The sequence below is a fragment of the Nomascus leucogenys genome, chromosome 6 (assembly GCF_006542625.1).
Source record: "Nomascus leucogenys isolate Asia chromosome 6, Asia_NLE_v1, whole genome shotgun sequence".
Classification (NCBI taxonomy): Eukaryota; Metazoa; Chordata; class Mammalia; order Primates; family Hylobatidae; genus Nomascus; species Nomascus leucogenys.
The window spans coordinates 102,126,451-102,139,875 of NC_044386.1; the positions used below are offsets into that span (position 1 = coordinate 102,126,451).

General features: G+C 36.5%; 1 protein-coding gene across 2 annotated transcripts in view; it reads right to left on the bottom strand.

Annotated features, from left to right (window-relative positions):
• Positions 1-13,425, bottom strand: part of ADAMTSL3 (ADAMTS like 3) — a 388,402-nt gene that overhangs the window by 101,084 nt on the left and 273,893 nt on the right. For both annotated transcript variants that reach the window (XM_030814922.1, XM_030814923.1), the window contains exon 18: positions 45-237. In XM_030814922.1, coding sequence (XP_030670782.1) covers positions 45-237 — 193 coding nt within the window. The remainder of the gene's footprint in view (positions 1-44; positions 238-13,425) is intronic.

Genomic DNA, 13,425 nt, shown 5'->3' on the forward strand with positions numbered 1-13,425 from the left:
CAATCATAAACACAGAGGGCCCTGGAGTGGCCAGTCTGCCCTACCTGCTGCCATTCTTCAATGTGCCAGCCAGGAGGGCAGTCAAACTGATTGCATGCTTGTAGAGCATGGGGCTTTTCATCTCGGCACTCCTCAGGAGGGGCAGGGGTCTCCCCTGGGTGCAGGCAGTACACATCTCGGGTCTGAATTCCAACTCCACAGGTAGCTGAGCAGGGCCCCCAAGAGCCCACGTGCCACCTAAAACAGAAAACAAGTGGGGAAAGTTGAACAGTCCAATAAACCAATGTGCAACCATCAGAGCATGAACAACATGAAGTTCTCCTCTGGGCTTCCAGACTTCACACCCTGTATATAGATTCTACAGTCACAGCATCTCCATCAATATACTCAATTAAAACACAGAAATATAGTATTTAAAGGCAAGAAATATCAGGAAAGTGTTTGTAGATCTTTCCCATTTGGTAAAGTCCAGAGTAAAAAGCAGCAGATCTGTTCCCATCCTGTCCTACCACTATATATCAAAAATAAAATCCTGGTTTTGTTTTGAATGGAGCCCCAAGGCAATGATGATTTATATAGGTGTCAAAAGAAATTTTAAATGTTTAAAAGCACACTTCAGGAAATCTTCAGGGCACCTGGCTTCATTATTTGGAATATCCCTAAGAAAATTCTTTTATGTTAGGATCGGATTTACAACATATATATAATGTGATTCCTTTCCAATAAGATCTTGGAAAAATCAGGTTTTCTCATAAAACATCTGTAAAAATGAAAAACCAGGGCAGCTGCTTTCGACACATATTTCCAAGTTGCCTTCAAGGAAGATTCTCCCAATTTACACTCCCACTAGAAGCATTTGAGAGCGCCTAGTTGCCCACACCCCTAACCACATTGGAGAGTATCACTGAGAAAAGTCTCTACCCATCTGATGGGTGAAAAATTACACATTATGGTTATTTTAATTTGTGGATATTTAATTAGCAAACATGAATTCTTCACTAGTTACTGTAGAGATACATCATGAGGAAACCATTTTTAAATGTTTAAAATGTTCATAAAAGGATGCTGGCTCTGGGGTAGTTTGTAATAGCACACACACAAAAATTAAATTAAATTACATTTTACAAAATGGAAGGAGATCATATAAATATTTAACAATAAAGCAGAAAATAATTGTCCATTCATACAGCACAATGCTAGCAGCCATTAAAATAATAAAGTAGATGTATAGTTATTAACATAGAAATACAATCACGATATATTTTTAATAGAAAAGCAGGTCATAAAATAGTTTGTAGAGTATAATCTTATTTTTTATGCATTTATAAATGCATGCAGAAAAAAGTCTGAATAATTATTCATTAAAATGTTACCAGTGACGATATCTAACTATAGGATTTTTATTTTCTTTATTCTTGCTGATTTTTTCTCTGATTTTTATTACAATAAGCACTCATGTCGGAAAAAATATTTCTCTGAAAAGATTAATTCGTATTTAATCTAAAAATAATTCTGTTTTTCTTTTCTAATTTTCTATTATAAACATCTCCTACTTGTATAAACAAAATGAAAAATAGTATTTAATGCAAATATAATAGGACAAAAGAATAAAAGTTTTATGTATGAAGGAAAAATTTCACAATGAAGATATAATCATACAAGTATGGAGATTAAATATAAAACATAAACTTGTAAAAGGCATGAGCTATTAAGTATAGGAAAAATGGATAAAAAATTAAAAAATTTAAACTCTTTAAAATACTTTGCTAAACCCTTGGCATATTAACAAGGCAGACATTAATAAAAATATAGGGGATTTAATAATATATTTGAAAATATGGGTAAAATAGATAACTTTCTAAGGAATTACAAAAGTTCCATTCAAGAAAGGGACTGGACCTCACTAGTTTTGTGGTCAAGTCCTACAAATTTTCAAGAAACAGGTGAATTCCCATTTTATCTTAAATGTTCCAAAATAAGATGAAAATATTTTATTTTATGCATATTATAAAGCTAGAAAAAATCTGAACACAAAAGCTGACAAATATATATAAAGCAAATTTTGCATGTGGTTATATATCCTAAATCCTAAATAAAAGTATAAATTCTAAGTAAAAAAGAAGCAAATTAATCAACAGACTAAAACAATATGGGGTCTGTGATGTGGTCTGAAGGTTTGTGTCACCAACAAATTCAAATGTTGAAGCCCTAAACCCCAGCATGATGGTATTTGGAGATGGGACCTTTGAGAGGTAATTAGGGTTAGATGGGGACATGAGAGTGGGGCCCTCATGATGGGATTAGTGCCTTTGTAAAAAGAGACACTAGGGAGCTTGCTCTCTCTCCACCATGTGAGGACACAGCAAGACATCTGCTGTCTCAAAGTCAGGAAGAGAGCCCTCACCAAAAACTGAACCCTTTAATCTTGGACTTTCCAGCCTCCAGACTGTGAGAAAATAAAGTTCTGTCTTTGAAGCCACCCTTATGGTATTTTGTTATGGCAGTGTGAGATGACTAATTCAGTATATTTTCTGACCACAGTGGAACTAAATTAGATAAACCCCAAATACTTAGAAATTTTGCTGTAATCTTCTAAATTGCCCATGGGTCAAAGAAGAAATCACAAGGGAAGGTAAATAGTATTTTTAAATGCACATTAATAGAAATATCAAATGTGAAAATTTGTGGAATTTAGCTAAAGCCATGATTAGAAGAAAATCAATAGCCTTAAATGATATATTTAAAAAGTTTGACAATAATAATCAAAGTAACCATTTCAAGAGGTTAAAAAAAGAATAGCAATTACACCCCAAAAAAGTAGAAGAAAGGAAACAATAAACATGAGAATAAAATGAATGAATTAGAAAATGAAACAAAAAGTTGGTCCTGGCGGGGTGCAGTGGCTCATGCCTGTAATCCCATCACTTTGGGAGGCTGAGGTGGGCGGGTCACCTGAGGTCAGGAGTTTGAGACCAGTTTGGCCAACATGGTGAAACCCCACCTCCACTGAAAATACAAAAATTTGCTGGGTGTGGTAGTGCACGCCTGTAATCCCAGCTACTTGGTAGGCTGAGGCAGGAGAACTGCTTGAACCCAGGAGGCGGAGCTTTCAGTGAGCTGAGATCAGGCCACTGCACTCCAGCCTGGGTGACAGAGCAAGACTCCATCTAAAAAAAAAAAAAGTTGGTCCTTCAAAAGACTAACAAGATTAATAAATTATTGATAAAATATAAAGAAAAAAGAGAGAGGGCACACATTATAAAATCAGGAATTTAAGGGGGGACATTTTTGGCATTAAAAAAGTACAATAAGTAATGAAAAACATTATGTCAATAAGTTTGAAAATTTACATGAACTGAAAAAATTCCTACAAAAACCAATTATCAAAACTAACACATAAATGAAGAGAAATCGGAATAGTCTTATATCTATTAAGTTAAATTTGTAATTTAAAGTATTTAAAAAATAAACTCCATGTCAGACGGCTTCCTTGGTGAAATTCTACTAAACATTTAAGGCATAAATAATTCCAACCTTATATAAACTCTCTAAAAAATATAAGAAGGAAAACTTCCCAACTCATTTAAGCCAATGTCACTCATAAACAGATTTAAAAATCCTAAATAAAATACTAGCAATCAAGTGATAAAGTGAAAAATAATGTTACATGGTGACCAATCTGGGTTTATTCTAGGAAGGCAAAATTGGTTCAACCTTGGAAAATCAATCAGTGTCTATGACATAGCAAACTATAGGAAAAAATTCATATGATCATGTCAATAGAGACAGAAAAACATTTGTAAATTTTAACAGATATTCATGATAAAAAACATTTTTAATTTGAATTAGCACATCCAAAAAAGCAGGGGTTTGGGGGTGGGAAGGTGAGACAGGGCTGGAGAATAGAGCAAAATATCTAATTGAGCACCCCTTTGTTACAAAAAATAGCAATACCAGTTAAAGAAAGACATAAGGGTAAGACATTCCCCCATACAAACGAAACATCTCAGTTGACCAGAAATCAATGTAAACACACAGTGCTAAAGCACTAAGAAAGTTATGAAACAGAATATGTAATATAAAACAAAATATATGTTTGAATGTACTGAGAGAATAAACTCTGATAGAGATTCTGAGAATAAGTTAATGATGGGATCATTGAAATTAGGCAAACAAAAAAAAAGTAAGGAAATTGCCAGCTCCAGAGAAAAAACTTGCACCCAAAAGAAAATGTAACCATAACAAAAAAATGTCTTAGCTGTGAAATGCTTTTTTTTAAATGACAGCTTTATTGAGATACAGTTTACATAACATAAAATCTGCCCTTTTAAAGGGTAGGAATGCTCCTCCTATAAAATAGCTCTAGCCTAGTTCTAGGCGTTTTTAGATACTAAACACCTGACCATGGTGGAACGCCTGACCATGACCCATCAGATGAGCATGTGACAAGCTGCTTATCGTAAAGGGGACATTATCTATCTGCAAAGTCATATAGTTAGATGTGACCAGCAGTGGCCCACCACTGAGTGGAAGTGGTATATGGGACCAGGCATTGGTGGTGAGTGCATCATTGTAAAAAGTCTAGTGACGGTAATGGCCACAAGTGTCCAGAAATACCTAACCAGACATGACTTTAGTATGACTTAGTGTCTTCTTTCAATTTAATCTCCCTTAGCTCCTGAAAAACTTATAAACTTAGTTCTCCAGCCTACTATTTTTGTGGATCACTTAGTATCTTTCTAGTAAGTTTATTATTAGCTCAAGTTAAGCATGATTAGTTTATACTGCTTATACCTAGGAACCCTGATTAATATAAGGTGATACAAGTTTTAGATTATTTTTGAATTCTAGAAATTTTACATTCAATTAACATGCAAAAAGACAATATCAATACATAAATTAGTATTTCTATTCATTTAGCACCAATCCTTGACTTTTAACATATGTAATTATAATTTAAAAAAATTTTATTTTAGGTACATGTGCAGGTTTGTTATATAGGTAAATTGCATGTCACGGGGATTTGGTGTACAGATTATTTCATCACCCATATAAGTAAGCATAGTACCTGGTAGGTACTTTTTCAATCCTCTCCCTTCTCCAAACTTCCACCCTGAAATAGACCCTGATGTCTGTTGTTCCCTTCTTTGTGTTGATATATTCTCAATATTTACCTTCTACTTAGAAGTGAGAACATGTAGTATTTGGTTTTCTGTTCCTGCATTAGTTCACTTAGGGTAATGATCTCTAGCTCCATTCACGTTGCTGCAAAGGACATGATCTCCTTCTTTTTCTATGGCTGCATAATATTCCATGGTGCATTGTATCACATTTTTTTAAATCCAGTCTACCGTTGATGCACATTTACGTTGATTTCATGCCTTTGCTATTGTGAATAGCGCTGTGGTGAACATATGTGTGCATGTGTCTTTATGGTAGAATGATTTATAATTCTTGGGATATATACCCAATAATGAAATTGCTGGATCAAACGGTAATTTTTTTAAGTTCTTTGAGAAATTGCCACACTGCTTTCCACAATAGCTGAATTAATTTACATTCCCACCAGCAGCGTATAAATGTTCTCTTTTCTCTGCAACGTCACCAGCATCTGTAATTTTTTGACTTTTTAATAATAGCCATCTGACTGGTGAGAGATGGTATCTCACTATGGTTTTGATTTGCATTTCTCTAGTGATCAGTGATGTTGAGCATGTTTTCATATGCTTGTTGGCCACATGCAGGTCTTCTTTTGGAAAGTGTCTGTTCACATCATTTGCCCACTTTTTAAAGGGATTGTTGTTTTTTGGCTGAATTTGTTTAAGTTTCTTACAGATTCTAGATATTAAGCTTTCATTGGATGCATAGTTTGCTAATATTTTCTCTGATTCTGTACGTTGTCTATTTACTCTGTTGATAGTTTATTTTGCTGTGCAGAAGCTCTTTAGCTTAATTATGTCTCATTTGTCAATTTTTGTTTTTGTCGCAATTGCTTTTGGCATCTTTGTCATGAAATCTTTGCCAGGGCCTATGTATAGAATGTTATTTCCTAGGTTATCTTCCAGGGTTTTTATAGCATAACTATAAATGTTTATAACAAAAGTCTAGAATTGTTCAGTATGTCTATCCTTTTATTGATCAAGATGAAAGGATTTCTCAGCTATCTTGAACTACTTTCATCTGTTACTATTGTTAAGAATTGTTTTTCCTGACTTTTCCATTCTTCTCATTCTAATTATTTCCTGTGTTTTTGTGAGCATTTATTTTGCTTGTTATACTTTTTATTCTGTTTTGCCCTCTGTTATATTTTATTTTTAGGTTTACCCTTATAATTTTAAAGGCCCTATTTAACAACTCTAGACTTAACCAAAATCATTTCCATCTTAATAAATGGTATAAGGGCCTAAAGCACTTTAATTAATCAACCTGAGTTTTACAAGGCTTTGTTGGACAATATTTCTTTTTTCAAATTGATAAATCAGAAACTATTATGGGTTTCCATAGTCAATAAACTTTTTTAGATTAAACATCTTTACAAAATACTTCGGTCATCATTCATTCTTATATCTCAGACCTTCCTTCTAGGATCATTTTCCTGCTTAATGAATACATTCTTTAAAAGTGTCTTTAGTGAAAATTTGCTGATAGTGCAATTTCCTGGTTTTGTTCACCTAGAATACTTAACATAATATTAGTAAACATTTATTGATTACCTATGATGTGCCAAGCTCTTTTTAAAGTATATGTATTAACTCATTTAACTGTCATATAACCTTACTGTAAGACTACTTTGTTGACACCTGCTGCATAAGGAGATACTATTACCATCTGAAAATATCCCTATTTCATCTTTAAAATGGTGTTTTAATAAGTATACAATTCTAGGCTGATAGTGATTTTTTTTCTGAGCCATTTGAAGATAATGCTTCATTATCTCTCATGAGGAAAAATGTCAGTTTTTGTTATTGTTCCTCTCCTGGATCTTTTCTATATCTCTGACTTTGATATTTTCTTTGTCTTTAGAGTTCTAAAGTTTAACAGCAATGTATCTGAGTGTGTATTTTTTTCCCCTGCTTGGGATTTGCTGTGACTCCTGATTCTTAGGTTTCATATTTTTTCATTAATTCTGAAATATTCCGTTATTATGTCTTTGATAAGTCTCTTTTCCTTTTTAGAATCATGAAGTCCTTTTTATCATTTTTCACAGTATAAGGCACTTATTTTTTCTTTTAATATCATTCTTTTTTAAAGGCAAAGGAATCACAAGTGAATGCACTAGTCATGATCCATCAGAATGACAGACGCTTATCTACAAGAACATTTCCTAACTTCTTTCTGAATCTGTCACCACTGGGTATTACCGCTATTTTTTTACTTAAAAAGTGGGAGAATTTAATATGATTCTCTCTTCTTTTTCAAAATTGAATTTATAGAAATGTAAGGGATACAAGTGCAGTTTTGTTACATGGATATATTGCAAAGTGATAAAGTGTGGACTTTCCCTGCAACCAACACCAGAATAATGTACCTTGTACCCATTAGGTAATTTCTCATCCTTTACCCTCCTCCCACCTGTCTGAGTCTCCAAATTCTATTCCACACTCTATGTTCATGGGTTCACATTATTTAGCTCCCACCTGTAAGTGAGAACATGTGAAATTTGACTTTCCACTTCTGAGTTATGTCACTTAAGATAATGGCCTCCAGTTCCACCCATGTTGCTGCAGAAGACATGGTTTCATTCTTTTTTATGGCTGAATAGTATTCCATTGTGTACATATACCACATTTTCTTTATCCAATCATTTGTTGAGGTGATTCTCTTTTCTTAGCATATTTTTGGATGAATTATTTTACTTATTAAGTTCTGGAGGAAGGAGATTTAATTTTCATTAGTGCAATCAATTATCTCCACCTGGCCTCTCCCTTGACCCATGGGGATTATGGAGATTACAATTTAAGATGAGATTTGGGTGAAGACACAAAGCCTAACCATATCATTTCAACCCCTCTCACAAATCTCATGTCCATTTCACATTTCAAAACCAATCATGCCTTCCCACAGTCCCCAAAGCTTTAATTCATTCCAGCATTGACCTAAAAGTCCAAGTCCAAAGTCTCATCTGAGACAAGGCAAGTCCCTTCCACCTATAAGCCTGTAAAAGCAAAATCAAGTTAGTTACTTCCTAGATATAATGGGGGTACAGGCATTGTGTAAATACATCCATTCCAAATGGAAGAAATTGGCCCAAACGAAGGGGCTACAGGCCCCATGCAAGTCTAAAATTTAGCTAGGCAGCAAAATCTGAAAGCTCTGAAATGATCTCCTTTTGACTTCATGTCTTGCATACAGGTCACACTGATGCAAGAGGTGGGCTCCTATGGTCTTGGAAAGCTCTGCCCTTGTGGCTTTGCAGGGTACAGCCCCCCTCCCAGCTGCTTTCATGGGCTGGTGTTGTCTGCAGCTTTTCCAGGAACACAGTGCAAGCTGTCAGGGGATCTACCATTCTGGGGTCTGGAGGATAGTGGCCCTCTTCTCACAGCTCCACTAGGCAGTGTCCCAGTGGGGACTCTGTGTAGGGGTTCTGACCCCACATTTCCCTTTTGTATTGCCCTAGCAGAGGTTCTCCATGAGGGCTCCACCCTTGCAGCAAACTTCTGCCTGGACATCCTCTGAAATCTAGGCAGAGGCTCCCAAACCTCAATTTTTGACTTCTGTGCACCTGCAGGCCCAACACCACGTGGAAGCCACCAAGGCTTGGGGCTTGCACCCTCTGAAGCAATGGCCTGAGCTGTATGTTGGCTCCTTTTAGCCATGGCTGGGATGCAGGGCACCAAGTTCTGAAACTGCACAAAGCAGCAAAGGCCCTGGAACTAGCGCATGAAACCATCTTTTCCTCCTAGGCCTCTGGGCCTGTGATGGGAGAGGCTGCCATGAAAACCTCTGACGTGCCCTGGAGACATTTCCTCCATTGTCTTGGCAATTAACATTTGGCTCCTTGTTACTTATACAAATTTTTGCAGCAGGCTTGAATTTCTCCTCAGAAAATGGGTTTTTCTTTTCTATCACGTTGTCAGGCTGCAAATTTTCTAAACTTTTATGCTTTGCTTCCCTTTTAAACATAAGTTCCAATTCCAAATCATCTCTTTGTGAATGCATAAAACTAAATGCTTTTTAGAGCACCTAAGTCACCTCTTGAATGCTTTGCTTCTTAGAAATTTCTTCTGCAAGATACCCTGTATCACCCCCTCAGGTTTAAAGTTCCACAGACCTGTAGGGCAGGGGAAAATGCCACCTCCTGTTTTCTTTTTGAAACTCCATTTTTATATATGATAAATGTTCTCAATATTTCCTCTGTATCTACCTTTTGTGAATATTTTACATATTTTATGTATTCTCCATGCTTTGTTCTGGGTAATTTCTTCAGCTCTCTCTTTCATTTTACCTGTTTACTCCAGCACATAACTTTTAAATTTCAATCACTATATTTTTAACTTCTAGATATTCTATTAGCTGAACCACATAAACTGCTAATATTTGACCATTTTTGACCAAACAGAAAGTTTCAGATGGTTCAATGTGATAATTGGTTCTTCTAAACAATCTTCCAAGTATTTTTGAGAGTTTATTTTTCATAGCATAGATTTTTAATTTCCTGTTTTATATATGTAAATATTTTAAATAGATATGTTTATATTCTGTACTTGATAATTCCAATTTACGATGCTCTGTGTATCTGATTCTGTTTTTTCCCCCACTGACTCTCACACATTGTTTCTTCATGTGGTTTTTAAAAAAATTTTGATTATGAGTTAATGCTCCTTAAGTCTTTGTGGGAATTTTAAGGTCTGGGTAGAAGATAGATTCCTCCTCACAGGATTTACATCACCTCTATCAAGACCAGTATGACTTAATTTTTTGGATCACATAGAGTGAATATAAACCCTACTCCTACATAAAGGGCTATTTGTAGCTCTTAGATTCTCAGGGGAGCCTTTCTGATTCCTTCCATTCAGAGGCAGAGCTGAGACAGATAGTTCTCCTTGCAATCTCTTTTTACAGGATGGATTTCATTTTTTGAATTTGCCTTTTCATTGAGGTAGACCCTGGCTTTGTATGGGGAATCTCCATTCTATTCCTTACCTTCTGAAGGTCTAAGGACTTGTCTGTCAGGCAAAAGATCTTAAAGCCAAAAAGTGTAGGTTACTGAGACTGACAACTGTCCCCACTAAGGCAATGCTTCAGCTTGTTTTTGGCTTCTGAGGATTTCTCTTACTTTCTTACAAGCTTAGTTCTGCATTTCAAGATACATTTTACATATTTTACCCAGTATTTTAGAGGTATTTAGCTAAAAGCCTTTAAGGATATCAAGTCCATCATGTGGTTAGAAATTGATGCATACAGTCACATACTTGAAATAATAGTGCAGCAAGTTTAGCTCTATGGTGATCATGATTTTCCCTCAGTATTCTGAAGATATTATTCCTTTGTATTCCAGAAACTCCAGTTGTTGATAAGTTGTTTGTAGTTAATCTGTTTTTCATGTGTGGTAGCTTTTAAGATTTTCTTATCGTCCCTGATTTTCTGTAGTTTCGCTATTTCATATCTATGTGGGGATTTATTTTCATTTGTTTCTCTTGATACTAGGAGTGGATATTTTTTCTTAAGTTTTAGTAAACAGTTTACTTCACATCTTGATTCTCTGACATTACTTCCATATTTCTTAATTTTCTTCCCTTTCCCCAAATCATCAACTATTTTTCTTTTATCTTAGAAACAACTGTCATTTGCTACGATTGCTTTGGGACCTCAAGCTCCAAATAACCACAAGTGCAGCTCCATTCACCACCTCATGTTTCCATTCCTTTCCTAGCCCAGGTAGTTGTTTTCTTACTTGTGTCTTTGATAGGCCCCCTTTTATACTGCATCTACCATTGATCTGTATTTGGAACAGAATATGATGTTACAACACCATCTTAATTGGAAGTCTATCAATTACTTAGACTATAATTGATAATATCTAAATTCCAGAAGTTTTGAATGTGAGTGAAGTCACCGAAAGTAGATACATGGGTCATATTTGGATGACAATTGGAATACATAGCTAAATAATTAGAAGGCTTCTGTTTCATGATTAAAACAATTCAGCTTAAATTTTTAAGTTTATTGATGTGACTTCAGCATGATCATCTTTCGAGCAAGTGTATAGCTAGACAAATCAATTAGAGTCACAAGGAACTAGAGATGGAGCTGTTTTTATTTAAGAAATGGGCAACAATTTCTTATTCACAGACAATGAACTCAATAAAGAATTGTTTTTTATATTAAGAAATAGGTAACAACCTGGTACAGAACCACATCACTATTGCCTCTTGCTTTCCTCCCTTCTTCCCTAGCAGTGTTGAATCCTGTTAGAGAAGAAGGCTCTCCTCAGACTAGTGGGACCATTATGTAACCCAGCATGTTTCTACAAGCTGCTGGCTCTCTCCTGGAAAAAGCAAACTCCATAAATAGCAGGCACTCAGCAGTTATAGGATAGATCAGGGGGAGTAACCCCATAAAAGCAAATAAACATCCAACACCCCACCTTGGAGAGCCCAGGCTAATACATCAAATACATTTGCCTTTGGGTAAATAAAGATCCACTGGCTGTCCAACCCAATCTCAGTGGTAAGTTTCACCCTGGGGTGATATTTTACTGCTATTGCCCTTGGAGTCAGTAAATATTTGTATGGAAAATATTATGCAACACTCTGTTCCTGTTATTCCTACACCACTAGTTTCTAGAATCTAAAACATTTTTGTAAACTTACCTTTATTTTGGCATCAAACCTTTGTCTCTGCTGGTTTTTTTCCAATATAACTCTCAACCTTTGAAAAGTTTATTAAATTTGCAAGTTTGAAATGAGGAATAGTATTTCCTTTCACATAAAAACAGACTCTTAATTTTGCAAAGTGGCCAAGACATGTTGTCTGCTCTATTACTCCTAGCTTGGAAGCTCTGTGGGCAAGAGATTGCTGAGGAAGAGAATGTGTAAGAACTCTCACTGAGGCACAGTGATGACAGAAAGGGGATATTGTACACAGGCTGATGCATGAATAAACCAGTAAGCTTTCTTCAGTAAATTTAAGAAACAATTTCTAGATTTGTTGCTAAATCTTGTTCTGGTTTGGTGGGCAATGGAAGAGCACTGCAAACTAAACTCAACCCTGCCTTGACTTCCTGGGCAGGTCAAACCAAGGCTGTCATCCTTAGAACTAAAACCCCAAGCACTTCACACTACTCGTGTGGACATAAGGATTGTTACAAAAGGACTAGACATAATTTGAAGATATGAGTGAAAAATGCAACCTGAAAGCACTACTCAAAAATGAAAGATTGCAGCTTAGGGGGCCCCGGTGATCATAAAGTCCAACACCTTTCTTCATTATTCATATTAAGAAACAGGGTCCAGAGAGCTAAGGAACTCACCTGAAATTCCTTGAGAGATGTGGAACTGGGGCTCTAGCCCATGTTCCTGATCCATTTCCAATTTTCTTTTGACTTTTGAGAGTTCCTTGCTATCAAGTGTCTCAGGTTAGGATCCTATCTCACATTCTGTTGAACTTCATTTTACCAGTGAGAAGTGAGCCAATGATTACTTTTATGGGAAAGAATTAACTAATGTCATAGTAGCGAGGGTCTCTAAGAGGCAGAGGGCATAGTGTGTGCAAAGGTCCAAATGGCATGAATGAGCAGGAGTGTGGGTCATGGTGCATCATTTACTGTGGCTGCTGAGCAAGTTTCTTAGGGTGAGTCTGAGTGTGTGTGTGTCTGTCTGTCTCTGTCTCTCTGTCTCTGTCTCTGTGTGTGTGTGTCTGTGTGTGTGTATGTGGTAGAGGTGACAGGAGATGTGGTTTAAGAGTTGGATCCAGACCGGGCGCGGTGGCTCACGCTTGTAATCCCAGCACTTTGAGAGGCCGAGGCGGGCGGGTCACGAGGTCAGGAGATTGAGACCACGGTGAAACCCCATCTCTACTAAAAATACAAAAAATTAGCCGGGCGTGGTGGCAGGTGCCTGTAGTCCCAGCTACTCGGAGAGGCTGAGGCAGGAGAATGGCGTGAACCCGGGAGGCGGAGCTTGCAGTGAGCCGAGATTGTGCCACTGCACTCCAGCCTGGGCGACCGACAGAGCAAGACTCCGTCTCAAAAAAAAAAAAAAAAAAAAAAAAAAAAAAAAAGAGTTGGATCCAGGGTCACAAATGCTGTTATGGGTTGAATTGCCTTCCCACAAAAGATGTGGAAGTTACAACCTCCAGTACTTGTGACTGTGACCTTATTTGGAAATAAGTTATTTGCAGATGATCAAGAGGAGGTCATTAGAGTATGCCCTACTCCAATATAAGTGATGCCCTTATGAAAAGGAGAAGTGTGGACACAAAGAC